At 36.6% G+C, this 23040-nt stretch overlaps 3 protein-coding genes across 4 annotated transcripts in view; 1 reads left to right on the top strand and 2 right to left on the bottom strand.

The window, feature by feature from the left end:
• The window catches only part of Arf6 (ADP-ribosylation factor 6), a 54308-nt gene extending 48860 nt beyond the window's left edge, over window positions 1-5448 (top strand). For both annotated transcript variants that reach the window (XM_083131994.1, XM_083131996.1), the window contains one exon: window positions 1817-5448. In XM_083131994.1, the coding sequence (XP_082988120.1) occupies window positions 1817-1959 (143 nt within the window). In that variant the 3' untranslated portion in view covers window positions 1960-5448. The remainder of the gene's footprint in view (window positions 1-1816) is intronic.
• Window positions 5449-8941: 3493 nt separating this feature from the next.
• Mettl5 (Methyltransferase like 5) lies at window positions 8942-9840 on the bottom strand. Its single transcript, XM_083134809.1, has one exon. It carries the CDS (start codon window positions 9838-9840, stop codon window positions 9211-9213), a length of 630 nt encoding a protein of 209 aa, XP_082990935.1. The 3' UTR covers window positions 8942-9210.
• Window positions 9841-9891: 51 nt separating this feature from the next.
• On the bottom strand, window positions 9892-22071 carry LOC145998450 (SOSS complex subunit C homolog). The gene is made up of 3 exons (XM_083134897.1): window positions 21762-22071; window positions 20367-20497; window positions 9892-10047 (listed from the first exon to the last, which is right to left on the bottom strand). The coding sequence occupies exons 1-3, from the start codon at window positions 21814-21816 to the stop codon at window positions 9892-9894; spliced, it is 342 nt and encodes a 113-aa protein (XP_082991023.1). The 5' UTR covers window positions 21817-22071.
• Window positions 22072-23040: the final 969 nt, after the last annotated feature.

The following is a 23040-nucleotide window of genomic DNA, read 5'->3' as shown; positions in this document are numbered from 1 at the left end:
GCTGTGTAAAACAAGAAATATCTTTCACGTAATTTTGACATTTGTAAATTTGATTTGGAGACTTAGATTTTGAAAACGAAAGTTTAGAAGCATACACTATTTTCTTGTAAGACTTTAAAATTACATTTGTTCCTTATTTACAGCGTTATGAATATTATTATTGTTTGCTTTTCATTGTTCGAACTTTTCGCCTTCATTCTTAATGTATGAACGGGCTTGTCAAGCATGACCTTCTCTTAAAATATTCTATGTTTAATAAAACAATGTTTATACATTTTAAAATGAAGAATAAAATTCCAATATAAGGAAAAATAAACAAAATAATGTTCACAATTAATAGAAATTTGTTTTCATGATGTAGAAGTTGTTTTAAAAATAGATTCCTTCGTGTACGTAAAATTTACGTAGAGGTAGTTACACTGTAATATTGGAATACGGTAGTGTTCTAGGGTTAATGACATTTTTCTCTCTTACACCATGGATATCCACAAGATTTGTTCTGGGGGTGGCGCAAACAAGGCATTTTCCCCAGGGGTGTCGCTAAAGAAGCATGTTTCTCCCCAAAATAGTCATGCAGCTAAAAAAACGTAGCTCTTAGCCGGAACAAATTCATATATATCAGTTATCTGGATATTAGAATTATACAGATACTAATTAAATAAATTACGTGGATCTCTATAATCTGGGATATCAAGATATTTACAATCTAGATTATCCATATTTCCATATGAGAGACTTTGTCTCTATGAACCTCCTGTAAAAGTAAGCGTTATTGTCGATTATGTTTTTTTTTAATGCTGTTGCCACATTTAAAATTTACTTCAGACTGCTGAGAAGAAATGTAGCTGTAGCGAATTTTTCGCTACAACTACAGGAATTTTGTAGCTTTGCTACAGGTACAAATTTTCTACAGTAGCACCGCTCAAGTAGCACATCTTCTGACCACTGGTGATTTTTACTACAAATCCGTTGCATTAGCAGGTGCCATGTAGTAATTGGTTAAAGCACAGGATTTGTAGTAAAATTCACAGGTCTGTTGTAGGTTTGATCCCAACCACCAGCCATAGAAATTTCACCTGAAGATGACATAATAGGTGCTCTCTTCAAAACGTCATGTTGGAATAAGTATATTTAAAAAATAGCACTACACAATGGATAATGTCCAATTAACATAGCATGCTAAACATGGACGTCTGCAGGATTTTTTCCAGGGAGAGGCCAAAGGAGGCATATTTTCCCCCATAATAGTGATTCCCCCTCAAAAAATACTGCTTCAGTCTGAAATTATCATGGTCCTTCAACACCCTTATAATAATTAACATAAATTACTGTGACTGAAATGAAATTATTTATGAAATATATACTTTTTAGGTGGGCCTTCATTCCCCCTTCCCTCTGGACGTCCATGATGCTAAAGTAATCGCATATGGTTCATACTCTGCTTTCCAATGCTTCAGTTCTTTCATTAGTCTAATCATGTGTGTTAATATTTCTTCTAAAAGTACAACTTTTGCAATTTGTGATTTACTGCCATTTAAAGATATGACTGCTGCAGTAGATGTTGATATACAGCCAGGACAAAATTGCTGCTGCTTATGGAATTATTAAAATACTCCAAAATATCTAAATTTTTGTTCATTTTTGCAGTTTCGTCACTCCTATCATTTCTTCTGGATAGGGTTTAAGTTGTAAAAATTTCAGGAAGAACAATTTTCTCTTGGCTGTGCAATTTGCTTACATTTTAGAGTTTATTTTCCTGTAAGCAAGCAAGCAAGCATGCATATAAGTTACATTATTTCATTTTTCCCCTTTAAAGCTATGAAGCCACATGAAATACAGGAAAAGTTAGGACTTACAAGAATAAGAGACAGGAACTGGTACGTTCAGCCATCTTGTGCCACAACAGGAGATGGATTGTATGAAGGATTAACATGGCTGACGTCTAATCACAAATTATGAGTGGAAATGTAATTGATATGTAATATAGAATAAACTTGCACGTGGATGGGATATGTTTCTTGACGAAACATTGACCCAGGTGCAAGGTCTTCCCAAGTCAGTTTCCCGAACAGCCTGTACTCCTGAAACAAGACAAAAGAGCATCTGACCAAAACTGGACATTGTTTTATTCAAGATTAGACCCATCTTCTGAGAGTGGAGTGATTGAAAATGAAGTGAACAAGTGGAAGAATCAGTATGATCAAAACGTAAAACCTTGTTACCATCTAAAGTTCCAACAAGTGCTGACGGAATAGTATTCAAGTAGGGTATTTTTTTCATGATTACATAGAATTTTTGCTTGATGATATCCAGTGATAGGAAACTATTTGCCTTTTAATAAAGTTGTTATTGTATTAAAAAGATATCGTGCTAATTCTCTTTAGATATTCCTTCTACAGGTGATCGAGAACAAAGGGTTCTTGCAAGGCTGTTTCCGTATACCAATATATCGTTTTTTCGGTTAGCATGGTGCAAAGAAATTGAAAGGAAGTTCTTTTCATATCATGTATTGTTTGAAGTTTTATGTACATCCTTGATGATGTGAGGAGAATTAAATTTATATGTGACTTTGCGTACAACCTGCTAGCATCAGTTTGCCTCAAGATTTGGAAGCCAGACATGTTATTTATATTGTAAAATGGAGTGTAGATGACGTTCACTGTATGTGCTGGTATGAGTGAGAACGTGTGTGAGTGCATGTGTGCATGTATTTACAAGAAAAAAATACAATAGTGTGTTCAGAAAAATACCTTCTCTCTCTGGGTAAATGCTACATTTACCAAACACCAGTAACCATATGTTGGTAGAAGGCAGTAATTTTGCCAATGGAATTTGAGAAATGTTTTGCAAGGTAATTAGTGTGTGAGTATTTGTACTTGCTTTAATTTATTTAGCACAATTGATTTCAAGGAGAGCAAGCCAGAAAACTACTCTGCATGAAAATCTAAAAAACATTTTTTTTATTTAACAAGTTGACACATTATACAATGCTGGCTTATTATAAAATTAATAATATTGAACTAATAAAATATGCACCATAAAAAATAAGCACTCAGATTTTCTGAACTATGTACAAAATGCAAGAGGAAAAAACACTTTTAAGAGGTCTAATGTACTCAAAGTATTATTTCCACTTAATTATGTGGAGTGCTTACCAAAAGAACAATTGCATGATGGTAGTATTTTGAAGAAATGGTAAAAAAAAAAAAATAGAACATTCCAACAAATCTCTCTCTGTGAACCTATTGACTTCAGTGAAGTCATCAATTAACCCACGGGAGGGATGTAGCCTATAGTAGTTTTGATCATAATACATAAGATTTGATTAGGTGATAATATTATATGCAATTGTACAAATTTTGATTACAAACAAGGTAACATTTTCTGTATAAAAAGGAATAATATGTTTGAATTATTTATAGTGTATAGAAAATAATGTTTTCCTTTTCTTTTATTGTAGTGTGTGCAATAGTATTAACACATAGCACTTCATTCGTCACATGATTATCAGGTCAACATAGTTTCAAAGCAGAAATTTCATATGATGCTTTATCTGATCAATAAAGGCAATGCAGTTTTTGGATAACACTTGAGTTTCAGTAATTTATTGAATGAGAATAACGCTTGCTTTTTTTCCCATAAGCTTTGTATTTATGCTGGTTCAATGCAAATTGTTATATTAATGGTGATTTGATGCAAGTTACAACTGTGTCACTACAGATATATGTTGCTGCTTGTAGTGTATTTTTCTTTTGAGAATTACGTGGAGCTATTAATGACAAAGCATGAAGATACGTCAACAATATTTTGTCATGCTGCAGATAATATCAAGGGTGCCAATTTGATGCATAAGAAATTATCTAAAATCTGTAAAATTGTAATCTTTCACGGCATGCAAACTCATCAAACTATCAAGAGTGAAGCATATATACAGGTTGAACATGCAATTGTATTTGCATGCCTTGTTAAAGCAATAATCGGGTTTCATTTTGTCACTAGCTTCTTGACTTTATTTTTCAGTTAGTGAAACCTTTTGCTCTCCTGTTATGTGAATGAGGTGGCAAATTAGTTACATGGATTGTTACGTGTGCTTAATATTTCCATAATAAAAGAAAACTCTGGTTAGTATGTATTTATTTGTAGGAATCAATTTCTTGAAAGCAACCTGTGGGTATTTGCATGGCTTCCAGTTCATTTTCTGTGGAGTGGCATATTTATGTTTATTTTCTTTGTATGAAAACTGTACCCTGTTGTTTGTACCAGCTTGGCTTCAAAGTGCTTTCAAAAAGAAAAAGCAGATGTTGTTCTGTCTAATAAGATAGTGCTTCCATTACATTGCTTGTCAATTCAACATGCAATCACTTTAAATTATTATAATGCGGAAGCACTTATACGTAAATATTTGATCGGTCTGAATACAAGCATGTATTAAAATGGATATTCAAAATGCAAAGAACTTGCAACCTTGTTAAAAAAAGATTCTGTGTATATGTCAAGTGTTCTTCAGCCCCAGTGCACTGCAATAAGTTGTGATTATTGTATACAAAGAAGAGATAATGTAATATTTTCCTAAATGCCTACACCTATGCAAAGTAAACAATCATTCCTCGCATATTGTTTTGTCCATAGATGTGATAGCAATCCTGTTCCTTCTTTTAATTTGATTAAATCAATGAATTTTTCACAAATGTTGGATAAGTCTGTTTTAAAAGAGCAGAAGTATTTTGAATTTTATAGGAGTGTAATAATTCTGGGTAACAACAAAGGATTATTGGAGAACTAAAATTGTCTTCAAGTAACTGCTATTGGTATTACCAGAATTTAAAAAAGTCACTACTACCAAATTTTCAGCCTCTGCTCACAGTGTTACTAATTCACATTGAATGTCCAATTTACAATTTCAAAATCAAAAGGTGGGGAGTACTAGTTTTCTGGTACCATTTTTAATGTCATATTTTGTCAGTCTCGTGAAAGCTTTAGAGGCCTCTCAGATGGTGTATAGTGTAACGTCGTCGTCTTGTAATCCAGGGAACCTGGTGGAGGCACATAGCACAGTGGTTCAGATCCAACTTTAAACTGTAGGTCAATCCCAATTAGCCTTTCTGTGCATAGTGTACAATTCAATCTTACAATCTTGTGTAATATTTAGAATCCTCATTTGCAACAAAGTGGTTTTTCAGAAAATTAATAAAATTGGGAAAAAATCAAATATAAGCTGTATCTCTTCAATGAAGAATTTATTATAATTTCAGCATCTGTCTTAAGAACACCAACATGAAGTATCAGGGAAATTAATTTTAATATTGGTCAACCATAATTCAATTAGTACGTGTGCTGTAAAGAATAAATGGGTAGTGACACACTTGTCGACATTGCAATGTGAGGTCGCTAGTCTCAGGGCCAACAGTGTGGGTTTTGCACTTGGTTAATAAAATGCATATTCTGACATTATATTTTAAAAGAATGTTACATTATATTTTTCCCCATCAGAAGTAAATGAAGTGTTATACTTAGTTGAGGCTTTTTTTCCTTGTTTTAGTTTAATTTTATTTTGTTTCACTTCATTTATCACCATGTATTTCTCAAAATGAATGCCATAATGGCTTAATTGTATATATGAAAGAAAATAATGTAAACACATGTTTAAAACTTTTTGTTTTATGACTAATTTTATATTCAGATGCCCCAATATAGTAAATGTAAAACTAAACTACTGGTACACAATAAGAGAAAACTCTTCTCATTCATCACAAGTGAATGAATAATTTAAAAGAAAGGTGAGTTGACATGGTAAACGCCTTCAATTTGCTATGAATCGTCCATATTGAACTCAATCGGGCTAGTTTTCACTTGTTGAGGTTTGTCATCTGATCATACTCTTTGGATTTAAGCTGGAAATTGAACACCTGAATTACCTTTCATCAGTTTTATCATTATTCATTTAATTGTAACCTCACTGGACAAAAAAAAAAGTAGTTGCCTGTACCTAAAATCATGTAACACTTTCACGAGCCTGGATATGATTCACTGTGGCATGGACAGGACAAGTTTCTGGATATAGGAGACATCAATATTCAATCACTTTTGCATCAAAGAATTGCACAGGTCAGCCAGATTGTGTAGATGACATTTGAGAAGTTGTTAAAGATGGTCCTATAGATTTTCAATTGGGTTCAAATTGGGGATTTTGCAGGCCATTACAGATTTTGCTCCTGAAAGTTCATCCTGCAAATCACAGTTGCAGCCTGGTGAATGCTGCAATTGTCATAATGTAAGGTAGGGATGGGAATATTTCATTCCTCATTAAGATAAAAGGCAAAAGGAGGCATGTTGATTCAAATTGCTGTCAGCTGAAATAAAGGACCCATTTCCACGTAATTTAAACCCCCAGAATATCAAAGAGCCACAACTTGCACTCAGTCATGGAAGACTTCCTGGGGTCTACATGAATAGAACATTGACAATCATTCGCATACAAACAAACCTAATTAGTGTGACCAGACAAGATATTACCAGTCCTCCACAATCTACTGTTTGTGTCTGCTTATTGTAACCAGGCAACTTTGTGAGACTCTTGCATGCCACCCTGTACCATATGTTCATGCTTGGCAGTTCCTTGTGGAGGGTTTGTTCAGAAATGGGTTGGGATGGGTGAGCATTGATATCTTGCAGCAATTCCTGCCTCAAAGTGAAGCGATTCAAGCCACGAAAGATGCCAGCAGTTGTGGTCAGTCAGTATTGTCTTTTGGTCAAATTCTGAGTAGAATTTCCAGTAGACACAGATTGCTGCGACTGCTGGTAGACCTGTATATAATAGTCGATATGTTGGCAAATTCCACTACTTCCTTCAAAGGATGGGCTTTGACTTGCCCAAATGTAATCACCCCTTGTTGGCACTTAACAACTGCTTTGTGCCAAGTCTTGCAGCAAATAAGACCGATACTATTGCACTGTATCACCTCAGAACAATCTATCCAATCCCACATGCCAGGTGACTACTTTTTTTTGTACAGTGAGCTTAGTTATAGATCCAAGCTTTCTGCAACCTCAGAAAATATGCAAACTACAGCCTTTTCCCATAACTTTAACTAGCAACATTAACGCCACTCCTCCTACGCCAAGGTTTCAGGTGGGTTGGTGGATCTATAATATAGTGTGCAGAAAAGTATGTTATCTTTCAAACACTATTTCACTGTTTTTCAACTTCATCTAAGCATAGCAAATTTGTAGATATAGTAACTTGCATTTTTCTTAATGGCATTTTGGCACTATATGTATTAGAGACTAGAGGAATTTTAATGATTCCATGCAAAATCGGGTGGGTGTTGATCTTTAATCTCTCAGATTGCAACAATTTTTGGTGAAGAGGTATCTACTATTGATGAAACCCCCTTGCGAGGATTTTCACAAAAACACCTGGCAGGTATCCATTAGGCACACAACACAATTTCAATTTTCATCAATTATCTGAAAGATCAAGGATCAGCACCTGCCTGCATTTGACGTGGATTAACCCTGCTACCTTCCATGATTAAGGTTCAGATGGACCTTTGCCTGATGCCAGGGCAACTTGTTTTTTCTCCAATCGAACAACTGCTATGATATACCAAAATCTGAAAAATTACACATGCTTAGAATTCCTTTCAGAGCATTCACGTCAATCTTCATGTGGTTTGCTGTTGCTATATCTGGCAACAGTGAAAGCAAACCACATGAATGTTCTGGAAGGAATTCTAAGCATATGTATTTTTTTAGATTTTGGAATATCATAGTGGTTTCTCGAAAGGAGAGTAAAATTTGAAAATGGCTATCCTGGTGTCAGCCAAAGTTCCAGCCAAGCCTTAAGAATAATTTTAAGTGGTCAACTTTCGAACTCCCCTCCCAGCCTCGGCATGGGTGTTAACTTTGAGACTCTTCCTTTATCAAATTGTCCATCATCAGCCAAAAATGGCAGAAAAGATGATTAAGCAACACACATATTCCAAATTTAACTAATAATACAACTACATATAAACTTTCTATCTTACTGGTCTATACCGTATAAAGTCTAAGAGCGGGGATCGTGGATAGGCTATGACAGCCTTTAGCCACTCGCTTGTTAGGTGAGAGGAACGTTGTAAAAGGAAGGGGGTAGCTCTGGAGAGCACGTCGACACTAAACTACAAGGGGACTAGCCCCGTAAATACGAACACAAGGACATATATTTAAACACTACCTTTGACTGAACAGGCAGGGGAAGGAAAGACAAGGAATGTTCGTTACCTGGAGTTCTACGGCGATCTCTTCTCCGCTGGTCCTTGGATCGACGTGGTCCTACTCTGAAACAAAACGGACGAGGGAGCAACTCCGGGCTCCAAACTCTGTACTTTCGCCGACCGATATTCTAACGATAACTTTAACTTCCCGATTGTTTGTTTGCTCCTTTTTCTGAACTTACGATGCCTTTGGAGCTCTCTCGCGTAAACTGCAAACAACTAGACACGGATTTCTTTTGTAATAACTACTTCATCTGACTGACGGAAGACAACTAAGACTGAGATTTTCTCACGCGACCTATTTATGTGAAATTTGAACTATCGGCCGTTACGACGCTTGCTTCGATCGCGTCCTCTCGCAACGGCAATCCTGAGGAAGAACGCTGATTCCTTATTTCATTTTCTAATGCAATGTCAGCGGAATTTTTCCAACTCCGCTGAAGGACGCTGTCGCGATGAGCTTTTAAGAAGCTCTTTTTTCAATGCTTCAGCGGGACCCTTTTTTATAACGTGATTAGCTTATTTATTTATGATACCCGGGTCCTAGGTTCGATTCACGTCTGCGGCGTGATACGATACATGTATTTTTATATCCAAGGTTTGTTAATTTACTATTTTAATCTTGAACAATTCTTATTAGATAGCCCCAACAAATGGAAACTTCAAAGAAATTTATAAGTGAGCAATTACAATTAGTAAACATTTATTAATGTATACACAAAAAATTCATCTTGAACAACAGTTTACAAACCACACACACCTCAAATAAAACCATAAATAATGCATAAAGAACCATCACCAAATTATTTACGTACCACAGTATGTAGATTGAAGACCTTTTTCAAGGACTTCTTTCACTAAATACTAAACTATTAAGAAAATAAGGAACAAACTAATTTGTTTGAACTTGTAAAATCTTATGAAATTATGTATTTCTGACTTTAATGGCATGTTCTTACAAATAAAACTTCACAAAATCAACTTTAATGTCAACAGAGCTTTTCTTATGAAACTTGTATGTAGCTGGTAAGTCAAACCTTAATTCTGCTAACACATCTGCTTTTATCCCCCAATCGGAAGATTTCTTCATGATATGGTCCCTTGTTGATGTTTTATGGAGTGAGTAAACAGAAGTTTTGGCAATCTTGATTGCTTCTCTCAGAAACACCATATCAATGCCCTTAAGCTTTGTACCAAAAGGTGGGTTCATGATTACACAGTCAAATTTCTTGGTCCATTTTTCATCCAAGCCAGCCGAGATATCACACTGCAATAGGTCAACATTGTTCAATTCAAAACCAATGCAGTTACTCTGACAAAGGACCAAAGCATCGTAGTCTACGTCGAAACCAATGCAGAGACCTGCTCCTAACATTGCAGCACCTATGGACAAAACACCACAGCCACATCCCAGATCCGCAACTAACTTTCCTTCAATGTCTCCATAGGATGCTTGAATTGTATGTAATATTCTGGATGCAATGTGAGGTGTTGTGGCATATTGTTCGAGCAAATATTTGGGTTTCTCAAAAACATCTACTTGCTGCAAATATTGCTCTAACTTTTTCAACTTCATGGAAGCCATTTTTATCACCAATTTAAAAGTTCTGTAATTTCTGAATTCACCACTTTGCAGTCATTTGGTATCAAAACGTGGCAACACTGGCAATATAAGGTTTCCAAATGAGGAGTCCTGAGTAACAAAATATCCGAAAGACTGACTGTGAGCATGCTGTAGAGCAGTTCTTTGAGAAGATGACATCATGTGGGCCTCAGGTGTCATATACATTGGCTGCAAATGTAAAGAACTAATTATAGTAGGGTACTAACATTTGTTACTATTGTATAACAATAGTATGGAAGACCATGGGCAGTAATAATTAGGGATGGCCTCAAAACCTGGATTTCAAATTATCCATTTTGGATGCAATGGATAATTCAGATATCTGAATGGAATGTCAAACTAATATGGTTATTCCAGATAACAGAGTAATCGGATCACAATTAACTTTTTCAAGATCAGTAAGTTATTCTGAAATTAAGGAAAATTGTTAAACAAAAGATTGGGACACCAAACTGAGAAAATGTTATACTCTGAATTATATAATCTCTTATGGTTTGTTGTTAGAGGAAAACTTTTTGCATTTATATTGAACTTTGTGATGCAAAGATCTGTTCTAGTTTTAAAAGAAAGGCCAACATTTGAAACATATATACTGAGAATCTATAAAACGGATAAAAATTGTATCCAGATTTGGCCATCCCCATTAACAATGCATAAAGTGTAATGCTGGGCACACATTAGCTAGCTATGTTTGACATCCTCGTGTTTTTAAACATTTAGGCAACAAAGTTTGGTGTAGTAAACCCAGACAATTTCAAGGTGCCATGTGTAGCCACAGCATGAGACTTTCAAATGTCAGCAGGAAATAGACCTTTGTTCCAAATTTGTAAGTACTTTTTTGGGTTCCATTCTTCAAATGTACAAATCAATGAATGGGGAAAAAATCAATTTCAGCCTTTTTCTTTCCAAATTACATGGAATTATTATATACTTGTGTTAGTCCATGAGCCAGGACCTCAAATTTAGGCGATCAGTACCACTCGGGGGGGGGGGGGGGGGGGGGTTCTCATATGATTTTTTTTTGCAAGGTCTGGAGCTGGAAAATGTGTGATAGCATCTCATAACTCTGCTTTTTATAAAATACTGAATTAGTAACCATAGCCAAAAAAATAATGGATTTTCATATATTTTATAAATACCATATACATTCATCACAATATTATTTTATAATAATGATAATTATTTTGTGTAATAATATTAATATAATCCTTATAATAATAATAAAACTTTATTATATTGCTTATATAATGACAGATTAAATGCATAAGTTTTACTTACAATTTTTAATAATAACAGTGGCTAAATCTTAAATATGCATATATGTTATAATTTAACATTAACAAATTTTTATTATTTACATCCATCACTCATTGTTTTTCACTAATGGGTAGTCTGCACTTGCCAGTGCAACTGATGTTATTTAGACAAGATGCAGTTTGTAGCACTGATGTTATTTAGACAAGATGCAGTTTGTAGCTTGTAATGGATTGGTTGGTTGATTGATGTGGTGTTTCAAGTCCACTTTATGCACAGTAAGGCTAATTGGGACTGGACCTACAGTTTAAAGTGGGATCTGAACCACTATGTGCCTCCACAGGGTATCGAACCTGAAACCCCTTGATTACAAGGCAATGACGCAACAACTACACCATCAGGGAGGCAGTTTCTAATGGAGTTGCAAGGTAGTAGATCTAACACAGTTTGAGGTGCTGGCTGTCACTCCATCCAATCCATTACCAGCACCTCTGCTCAGTCATGTTTTTTTTCAATGTCCACCTTCTCCCACTTGGACCAGGTATGGATCATTCAGAAGACATCTCTTGCTTATTGAGCTTGATAATCGCAGGTTAAGCATGTTTCTTGAGATAGTTCCTCCAAGGTGCAAGTTGATAAATGTCTAGCTCACCCTTCTTTACACAGAATAGACGACATGCCATGTCATTCACATAATGTACGGAAGATTTTGGAGCACGAGAACTACAATTTGACATCCCATTGATCTCAAGAGTTTGCGAAAATATTTCCTGTGTATGTCTGTTGGCAGAAAGGATTTTCAATACACTTACTTTTCCTGTTCCTGCAAATGTGTATGGAGACTTATCATATCTCGACAAACATTTTTAATAAGAAATGAAGTTATTTTCCTAATGCCAAGAACCATCATGGGTATTTTGGTTCTATATTTCAGAAACAATTTAACCATGATTCTTCCATGGAATCTCAAACACATAATACACACATCTGTGTCATCTGAGTGTCTCATTAGCAGTGGCAGTATTCACCAACAAATTACCATTTCTTCTTTGTTTACTGTTAAGATTGAGCACTTTGGGGCTCGCTTCAGATGTGATTTTGCATCATTAATATCCACAGTTCGCAAAGTATTTTATTCAAAAGATTTACAAAATGCTCTGGTTTCCTACATTTGTTAAGAAATGCAATTAGAGTTGTTTTGTTTTTTTTCGTTATGTTTCCTTCACTTATTGACAATCTGGGAAGATGAGCTGCTCTGTAACTGATGTCCGAGTTCTTCCCACGTGATAGTTCTTTCGGTGTTCTTTATAGATGTCTTATTGTACACATATCAAACTGACCTCGATTCATGGACTCCTATTTCCTTCTGCAAAGTAATGCACAAGGCAAATAGACCTCACCGAAGTTTGACTCCTCTTCTTTTAGTCTCTGAATAAGAGCCATACTATCAATCGCTGTGGCTGAATTTCCAGATATTTTGTCCAGGGCGATATCATTTTTATGCAAGTATGTCTCTAATACCCATGATAATGGTTCTAAGAGAAAGACCATTTGAAGATTCTGATTCTGTGCTGTCACAATACTTCGACCAAATAGAGCCTTGTCTGATAATTTACCTGCCATTACTATCCACCGCCTTCTTCTTGGGTCAAGAGAGGATCAGAAAGAACTAGACTAAAAGTATGCACAGCCGATGTTTATGCAACTGAAAGAACATCCAGAGAACAGATACAGTAGAGTATGGATTAGTACAGGTAAGAGAAAGACCCTACAGTCGCTTAACCAAAGCTCACATGATTTTTTTTTTAATTTAAAATTTTGGGTGCGTAAGCACTTAGGCTAGTTTGTACCCGTAACTTTATACAGGGTCCAGCCTCTTACCTGAACTAAAATGTAACTTACAACATGTATGTAACGTTGGGAGACTAAAATATTCTGACTTAGGTTAACAGAACTAAAATAACATAACTAATGTTGTGTCGTAACTAAAATATTCTGACTTTGGTTAAAAGCTGAGGCTGTATAGAGGCACTCAGCACACAAGACACAGGACAACACACATAATTATACTGGCCAGGGCCAGTCGCCAGAGCCTCGTTCATCTACAGAATGCAGTCCAGGGTGTACTATGTGGAAGTGAGGTTGACAATCGACTACGTGGAAGACCGCCCCAATGCTCACATGATGTGTGTCACTATAAAGCAATGTGTGTATCAAAAGAACAGCTCAGAAACGGATAGGGTCACAGCAGTAACTCACCCCTAGTATGGTGTGTGATCTCGAACGGCCAACACCGCTTCACATCTGTGTGGCATGGGCTCAACGAGAGCTTGGAGGATTACTCGAAACTCTTCACTTTGGGTAATTTCAGCTCTGGAAGAGTTGAGGGTGATGCCATTCTACATCGAATACGTCTGTCAAGTGCATCCCAGACATTCTCTATTGGATTTAGGTCCAGTAATCATGCTGGCCACTCCATGCTCTCTATTTCCTCATCCTCTGGCATGTTGTGCACTAACAGAACTCTGTGAGGACGAGCATTATTGCTGATGAAAAGGAAACAATCACCTACTGGATCTGCGCAAGGCATGGTAAGAGGACTGAGGTTCTCGCTCCCATATTTAAGGGCAGTCAAATTGCCATTTTGGATGATGTGGAGGTCCGTACATCCCACAATTTTGATTTCATCCCACACCATTAGTCCACCATATCCATTTTAAAATGTTCCTTGCACAAACGCAGGGTTATAATGTGTTCCCCATTCCCTCCAGATTAGGCATGTCTATTGTAAGGCTGGAGGCTGAACCGCGACTCATTGGAGAACACCACTCAACCCCATTTGTTGTGACCCCAAATGCGATGTTTCTCAGACAAGTTTCTACAGAGTGAAAACTGTACGGTAATGAAACACACACCATGAGTCTAAGAAGGCGGTTACAGACAGTTTGAGATGACACCTGCACACTATTGCTGTGTGAATGATGGCATGTTGTAGTTTCGTTGTCTCTTGCTGTTGTTGCTTGCAGATGGCCTTGACCTTGCCTTCGTTGCACATTTTCTGTTGTTTGGAACCAAATATACAGGCGAGAAATGGCACTTTGAGACACTCCAAGGGTTGCAGATACCTCTCGCTGTCTGTCCAGCTTCCATCCTTCCTATGGCTATCCATGCCATTGATTCAGGTAATTCACACTTCAGAGGCATAATACTACTTGCCACGTTCCTCAATGAACTCTTACACTGTCCTTGGACTGCTAATGTCATTCTCACAGCTGCACACTTCAGATGTCAATTCAGATATATCGGAATTAATGAGGGACAAATAGCCAATTGAATCCAGTAATGGTGTTAAATCCCATCCAACTTGTCAATTAAATTATTAAAATATTCACATATTTTAATTAGTGTAATTATTATAATCTTAATCATCATTATTATAAATTTAGATCAGAGTTACTCTGTAATTTCTATTAGTAAGTCAAAATATTAAAAATTATCAAAACTTTCCATTTACATCAAGGTATCTGGGGAGTGGAGTGATAACACAGAAAGCAAAGAGTTATGACATGCTACCATGTATTTTCCATCTCTAGGCATCACAACCTTACCAAAAAATCATATTAGAACCCATCCCCCTGAGTGGTACCGACAACTTGCTTGGCTCAAGGTCTATGTTACAAGTGATTTTCAACTGTGTTTGTTATGAAGTAATACCTCTGAGCACTGTGAGAATTAAGCTTTTTGCTTTGGGTTGGGCTGGGGGGGGGGGTTAAGACACTTTCTGGCATATTTGTAATTTTACTTTGGAGGGTACAATTTTGAGGGGGTATGCACATTTGTATATGCTACTAACCAGTAAAATCATCCCTGGCAGGGATAAAAATCTTTGTGAGGGGAGAATCCCCAGCATCCCCCCCCAATTAATTCACACACTTTGAAGTATTTTGCATTATGAAAAATGAAGCAATATACACACACACACAGGAATTTTTACCATGATAACCTAATATAAAGGAAACTAGTATGACTGTTTTTGGTTGAATTAATAGTATTAGTGATATGCATCATTAATAAGAAATAAAGCCACTATTTCAAAAAAATACTGTCATGCCATGTACGTAACTGTCGGTATTTACAATTGTAGATCAACATTTTTCCATGCTTCAAACTGTTATATTCAGAGCCTTAAGAAAGGAGATTTGAAAGGAAACAGGAAATGCTCAACCACAAAAGACAAATACCCACAATCTTCAAGTCTACCCTGAAGAAAATATGATCCATGATTTCCAAGTATTTTTTTCTATACAGGGTGTATCATAAGTAATAATGCAAACTGACACAGTTGAAAGTACACGATAATAGAAGCAAAAAAGTCTGGGTCTGCAAACGAGCTGTTTTAGAGATAATTGCGAATGTGTGGTTACAAGTCGCTACTGACTTCATTGTTTGTAAACGTCATCCTAGTTGGTAACATGCTAATAATGTGTAAGCCAAGCGTCAGGTTAACTTTGCAGCAGGTTTTGACATATGTAGATCCAAACGTGCGCGCAGAATAAAGTTCCAATGAGACGGGTTCTATTCTGACACAGCTGCATACTTGCAAGAAAACAGTTATTTAATTTGTAAAATACAGACAAAATAACACATCTATTAGCAGGTGTGGACTTGATCGGTTGCAATCACTGTGCAGACGAACTTGGATCCGGAGATTCACCAACTGGAGTTTGGATTGCGCTGAGGAATCGCTGAAGCCCAAGTGCAAGTCTGGCAAGACTGAGTACATTGCAGAGCACGTGGAATCCGTGATACCAGTGTTGCACATCCCACTATTTTAACCCTATGTTTATTGTGATTAATTGTGCTATACAGCAGCGAGAATGGCTGAATAGAGGTCTGTTCAGTGAGTGTTATTGTGGGCTTCATCTGAAGGGAAAAGCTCTTCAAATCAAGCAAGTTGTTTAAAATGCATAATCCTACTTACGGAAACAAGATCAAAGTAAAATAGGGCGTGATTTGATTTGCCGTCAATGTTCGCACGAACTGTATCCCGGGTGTTGAATGATTTGCAGTTTGAGTTTAGGAAGAGTAAACGATTGTTTGTAGTTTGACGACAAAAGAATGTCCTCGGTATTAAAAGATATCCCCGTGAGAATGAACATGTTTATTATTTGGACCAGACGTGCTTTAACTCGGTCAGGGGAGGGGCGGGGGCGTACATTGATTTATATGTATGTATATAAACCATACCAGGGCTGAAGAAACCGACGAGAAAGGGAGAGGGGAAGGGGGAGGCTTATTGTTTCACCCACTGGCAGCAATGAAGTCTTTGTTGAAGGTGCATATTTACTGTTCCGTGCAAAGAAAGGGATGGATGATTAGCAAGAAATGGACAGACCAAGATTTGAATCCTGGTTTAGTGAAGTGATTCATAAATTGAAACCAGAGAAATAGCAGCAGACAATGCACCTGATTGAATATATCACTAATAATAAATCATGCTTTTTTTTTGCTGGTATAACTTGAAGTGCGTGTGTCTTACAGTAACCAAGTTTTTCATAAATGTATTTTTTTATAAACCAAAAACAATAAATTGGCATTAAATTCAAGAGGGCCTATCGTTGTTTACTTATATCTTTGTTTATTTTTCTTTTTGTGTGCTCGAAATATACACACTTGCTCATGGGCATCCGGAAGGGTGGCAAGGGGGCTCTGGCCCCCTGGAAAATGAAAATCAACCAAAAATGATGTATTTCACACATATAATTTCATTTTAGCCACAATAATATGTGTTAATTATTGCATTAACACCATAAATTCAAATTTAAGCAATGTGTTTTTTTTAGGGAACTACACTCTTTGGGGGGAAATGTGACTTGTTTGCCCCCCTGGAAAAAAATACCTTCCTTTCCCGTCCCTGAAAAAATCCTGTGGACGTCCATGCACATGCTCTCATGTTTCGAAGATATTTTGCATTTATATTAAGTAATGACTCATTTTTAAAATAATTTATGCGCCAGAAGTACTTCTAAAATTTTATGTTTCAGGAGACAAAAATAAACAAAAATACCTTCCGCTTGACATGCTTGCGGGTTTTGATGAGTTGTGCAGTTGGCAATACTGTGGATTTTCTCAGTGTCTGCAATGTAAGCAGCTCAACTAGAGCAGTTATATATCAGCAGTATAACAAACCAACTTTTCTTCAAGTTTGTATTCTTTCACACACTGCAAAGGATAGTGAGTCAAAATTTGAGCAGTTTCACCTGATACTTCATCGAAATGTAAAAGTTTAACTTGAATTCCCTCCTATGCTGAAATATCTTACAACAATTGGAACAAGTTTTACTTCACTTCTTGTAACATAATTAATATTTTCTAAAGAATGCAACACATTATTGAAAATAAATGGCGAAATAACATTACCTAACAATTGCCTCGGTTTTGGTTCTAGCAGATGAAAATTTTGGGTCATATAACTTTTTAACCAGTTTAGAAGTGCAGTTTGATGTGTTAAAACCGAGTTCGTGTCTAGCAGTGTGGTATGAAAATGTAGCTTCTTTAGCAGCACACTCCAGATCACTGTTATTCCCATTTTTGGCTTTAAAAAAATCTCTTACGTTTGCTGAAGCAGTAGCATAACTCCTATGTTTAATTGGTTTTGATAATTATAACTATTTACAAGGGCTTTGTATATGGCAATGGGCAAAAGCAAGTATGTATTTAACGTTAACCTGCAGCAGGAATACAAATTCTTGAAACTGTGTAACGACAATGACAGTGAACGTGTGCAATGTACACTCTGTAATGGAGTATTTTCTCCTTCACATAAAGGAAGAGGTGATATAAACGTGTAGACGAGTTACTTCACACTCTTGCAAGATCACCAAGACGCTCACGGAAGTACGGAAACGGAACCGCTCGGAAGTCGATATCTCGAAGAAAGAAAAGGTATAATCGATCCTTGCCGGTCATAAATTCTGGTCATGAATATTCAATACCGGTAGCTATTTTCATGTTCAGATTCTCAAAATCCCAGACATTTTGCAATCCCGGACAGCACTAAAAAACCAGGACTGTCCGGGATAAGCCTAACAATGCAAGTTCACTATACTGTAAAAAATAGAAAAAAATTCTTGACCAAAAGCATAATTTCTTGACTTTCTTAACCTACCTGTTGATTTCTTGACTGGTAGACACCCTGTTTTAACAATAAATTCTTCAAGTTATATCAAGACCATAAAGAAAATAACATTATTCCTAATTGAAGAATATATAACTATACAACTAAAGTATACTTCTCTCCAAAAGTTAACTATACTCTGTCCCGGTAATCTGTGAAGCGAGCAAATGAAAACTAGTAACTAGTCTCTCCAAAAGTAGTCAGGAGAGAGGGCTTGACCAGTGAACTTGCAAAGCAAGAGGGGAAGTGAGTGCAGCCACCAGTCATTTGCAGCACCTTGCTCTACTTTGCCCGGCCGACTCGCTTTCTCCTCTTCTCCTCAGAGTCCAGAGACAGAGTATAATCACCCTGAAACAGTTTAAAGTTCACAAATTGTTAATGTTGCAACATAACACTACATTAACATTTTGAATCAGTTTTCCAACCTCTGTTAAAGCAAAATTATCTTTAATACTGCTGATAAATTTAACACTTTCCTTTGCTTCCATTAAAATGTTTTAACAGGCACAAACAAATTACACCATTTTACACAGCATGTAATATTTTATACTTTCTCATGGTGTACCCTTCATCACTTGACCCAATTTTGTTCCCCTATGCAAATATTGGCTATTGGACTTGATTTGAATTCCACTTTATGCACTGATAGGCTAATCAGGACTGGACTGACAGTTCAAAGTGGGATCCAAACCATTGTGCAATGTGCCTCCACAAGGTATTGAACCGGGGACACCTTGAGGAGCAAATTTACAATACCGGACCCCTCCCCGATCTATGTAATATTTCACATACTCACTAATTGAGGCCGTCTAATAAGGAATTTGAAGTTAAAATTTGGGTCACGTGTAGAAATTGCAAAATAAGCTAAATTGAGTGGTCTGTGATCGGAACAGACAAAAATGATTGCTCATTATTTACCGGAAGATTTTGTGTTTCCAATACTTAAAAAACGAAATATACATTAATAACATTACTACGACCCCAAATTTTAACTATGCTTGCCTAACCTAACCTAACATTACCGTGAATGGTTCGTGAGGCTACCCGTGCATGGTTTTACAACCCCAAATTTCAACTAGGTTTGCCTAACCTAACTTAACCTAACCTTACAGAGAATGGTCAGTGGAGCTATCCATGAATGGTTCTGCGCTAATTGTGATAACGAACAGATAAAAAACTTATTTTCGTACCACTATAAAGGCAAACGTTCTTCATCCAAGATGCCATTTTCATATCCTGCATATTTACGATTGATGCATTGTTGCCAAACTTACCTGTAATCAACAACTTTTTTACTGTTCTTTTCCGCCATTCTTACATGATCCATGCTGTCCAAGTATATCAACAGTGTGGCAAAGATGCAGACAGTGTAAGTAATTGCGAACGTCAATTGTTCATATCAACAAATATGGTTCCCATACTTGTACACGGAGAATCATTGCGAGAATAGAAAAGCTTATTTTACAACTTCTACACGTTCATGAACAATTTCTACACCTCACCCCAACATAATAACCTCAGATATATCATTGCGACTAATTATTTCATGAGTATAAGCAGTAGAATAGAAATTACAGAAGGGTCCGGTATTGTAAATTCTTGGCCACCTTGATTACAAGGCCACAATGTTGCTATTACGCCATGGGGTCTTATTGATTGATTTGGTATTTTAAGTCCACTTAAAATTGGGACTGGACTTAAAGTTTAAAGTGAGATCCAAACCACTATGTGCCTCCACAGGGTATCGAACCTGGGACCCCTTGATTGTAAGGCAACATTGCTACCACTGTGCTATCGGTGAGGCCCTCTACTATGCCATAGGGGAGGTCGTACATTCACTATGTTACAGAGGACTTCCATTTTAGTTAAGCACCATTATTGTTTCTATCTCAAAAGAGATAAACTTAACAGTTTGATAATAAATAGTTCTCATGTCCAACATATTCAATCCTTTCAAAAATTTTTGAACAACATTAACAGGATTTATTATGAGCAGAGTAAGTGCCTCCATAAAAGTAAATCAACTCAAATATTCATAAATATAATATATATTCACCATTGTTCCTGTTCCAGAAAGACTAGGTGGAGTTAAATTTGGTGCAGAGTTCAAATTTGGAGCAGCACCTTGTTTTAAAAGCAGCTGTTTCTTCAGTTGAAGCTCTTCTAGAATTTTGCGGTTTTGTATTTCTGAAAAACATAGATAAAGTTTCATTCCCAAACAATGTTCTGCTGTATAATTCCATGACTAATATACTACATATGACTGCAATAATAATGCAGCACTACACATATATAATTTTTTTTTGTAACAGTTCCGATTGTTTTATGATTCTTTTCGAATTCTGCTAGCAGGAAGACTAATTGCATTTTGGCAATCATTGTTACACGAAATTTGAACCTTCCTTAAAGTAATGAGCACTGTTTGGATTTCGAAAAAGTTACGGTACTAGTTTACTATCCTTCAGACAGATTTCCTCATTTCTACAGAAGAAACTTTTTACCGTAATAAGTTCTTGTAGTATTGTCCGTATCCTGGAAAGGGATTTCTTCAAATTTAAAAGTTTGGGGCTCATTTGGGGGCAGGTGACTCCAGCCAATTTCTAACATGCCTTTAACAGGGAGTCTATAGCGAAAGCCGGGGAGCCGGAGTGGAGGCGGGGCCACGTTAGTGGTTGGGGGCGGTAGGTCAATTACCCCAGGGGTGGAGCCCAGAATCGGTGGGAAATTTGGACTCAAAAATTTCAAACGAAAATATTTTTTTAGTTTAAATTTCCCACCGATTCCAGGATGGATAGCCCCAAAAACTATTCACGGAATGTTCCGCGACAGATAGGTAAGTACGAATGTCAAAAATTGACGAAATTAAGACGTTGTAGGTGTCCGAAGGATAGTAAACTGTTACCCATTACTTGTAAGGAGGCAAGTTGTCTACATGTAAGCTTGTAAACTTACACAATTGGACCTTGAACCAAACACAGAATCTACAAGATGCAGTAAGCAAAGTCAAATTTTCAATTATGTTTGAAACTCAAAACTTGTCTGTTCCTCACTTGCTGGGTGGTATAAACTATCGATTTGAAAATTAGCCTATTTACATGACTTGGCATCGTATTTGAAGCTAAGAGCAATTACTGATAAAACAGGCAAGACTTTAGCTCAAAGAAAAACTGTCGCGACTCGCAGAAGCGAGATGGCACCGTGACCAGAGTTTAAAAGTATCATATTCAAAATGTTGCAGGTAGACCGATGAACCTCGCCCAGCAAATAAAGTCAATTTAATAATATACACACGTGCGATCAAACTCTGATTATGATAAGTGCTACCATACTACAGGTAGAAATTTAAAATTCTAATTATTAAGCAAAAGTAAAAATGAAATGAGAGTTTCACAAACAAGTGAATTACATTAAATTTAGAAGATTGTATTTCTTTAAGATTACGTGCAATTACCTTGTCTTGCATTTGGGGGTTGGAAAGCCATCACATCATTTGCTTCTTGTGTCATGAACTAAATATTTCCATTTGTCATGCAGAAAGTGTAACTTCTACCCTACAAAAATACTATGGCTATGCGACTGCACAATTAGGTGCAACTGTGAATATCCTTAATGTCCTGAAACAAAATTAATTCACTTCATGGGAACTCAGCCATAATGATCAGAGAATTAATATATAATCCTTAGCACAGATTATAAACAACAAGAGAACAATTCTTTCTTTGAACGGATTATGTCTATATGATTCAATACTTGTGGAATCGATGTTGTGCAAATTGTACTATTTTCATTAATTTTTCTCTTACTTACATCCTATGTGTTTTTGAGCGATGGATTTTTTTGTATGCTGGTGCATAAGTTGTAAACAACTTGTTTTGAGTTCTCTTTTAATTCTTGAAGCTCTTATTGGGCCAAATAAAGTGCACGAACAAGGTGATGGACAATTTGCGCGGTAAAGCCCCTATCACACGGAACTGGATATCTAGTAGGAATGCCCTAGTTGGCGCTAAACTAACTTTCTAGGTAGCAATCATGGCCGCCTGGCTGACTGCTTGTGACCAAGATACCCGGTCTACCAGGCGGACAATCTTCAAACGGTAATTTGGTGCATTGATTAGGAGCACTACCTTTCGGAGCGTGTTGTGTTTTGTAATACGAGTTCGAGTCCTGGTCACGGATCTTTTTTTTTTCTTGTCAATTATTTATTACATGTGTAGCCTTCAATTCATGCTTTATTGTTGAATGATCTTCTAGGAGAAATATTACAGTAAATTTTAAAATTATTTTTACTCGTACCTTCATATTTTTAGAACCCATATAAAGCATTCTCACCAATGTTCTTTTTTCGCTCAACAAACATGCATACAGAGGTAGTACAAAGCATGCAGTCAAATGTCCAATATGTACACATTAATAGTGTTTATATCAAACGACAGGCATTATCAATGTACTTCTACAAGAAAGTATCTGCGCTTGCGCCTCATAACAGATTTTTCCCAACATGAAATTGAATTGACCTGTATTCGAAGAAAGCCAAATCTGTAGTGCTTGCTTTCGTTAATTTATTTCTTAAGCATACAGAATGGATACACAGCCATTGTTCCATTTGTTTCCTATGCAATAACGTACTTTCGAGCGGACCGCGCCTGTAGTCCTATATTTAAGGCCGTACTAAAGGCAATTGTGCGGTAATTTTTCGATAACAGATGGCAGTACCGTTTGCCATGGCAACC

Source organism: Lepisma saccharinum, chromosome 1 (genome assembly GCF_977018435.1).
Source record: "Lepisma saccharinum chromosome 1, izLepSacc3.1, whole genome shotgun sequence".
Classification (NCBI taxonomy): Eukaryota; Metazoa; Arthropoda; class Insecta; order Zygentoma; family Lepismatidae; genus Lepisma; species Lepisma saccharinum.
Note: the sequence above shows the minus strand (reverse complement) of the source record. Positions and strands in the feature narration are given on the sequence as shown.

Bases quoted from the DNA above. Each gene is read 5' to 3' on its own strand.
- Mettl5 (XM_083134809.1), bottom strand. From the start codon at position 9,840: ATGGCTTCCATGAAGTTGAAAAAGTTAGAGCAATATTTGCAGCAAGTA.
- LOC145998450 (XM_083134897.1), bottom strand. From the start codon at position 21,816: ATGACACAAGAAGCAAATGATGTGATGGCTTTCCAACCCCCAAATGCA. The intron at 20,498-21,761 runs GTAATTGCACGT...TATGTTTTTCAG, and splicing joins ACCCCCAAATGCAAGACAAG to AAATACAAAACCGCAAAATT. The intron at 10,048-20,366 runs GTGAATATATAT...TTACATTTGCAG, and splicing joins TTTCTGGAACAGGAACAATG to CCAATGTATATGACACCTGA.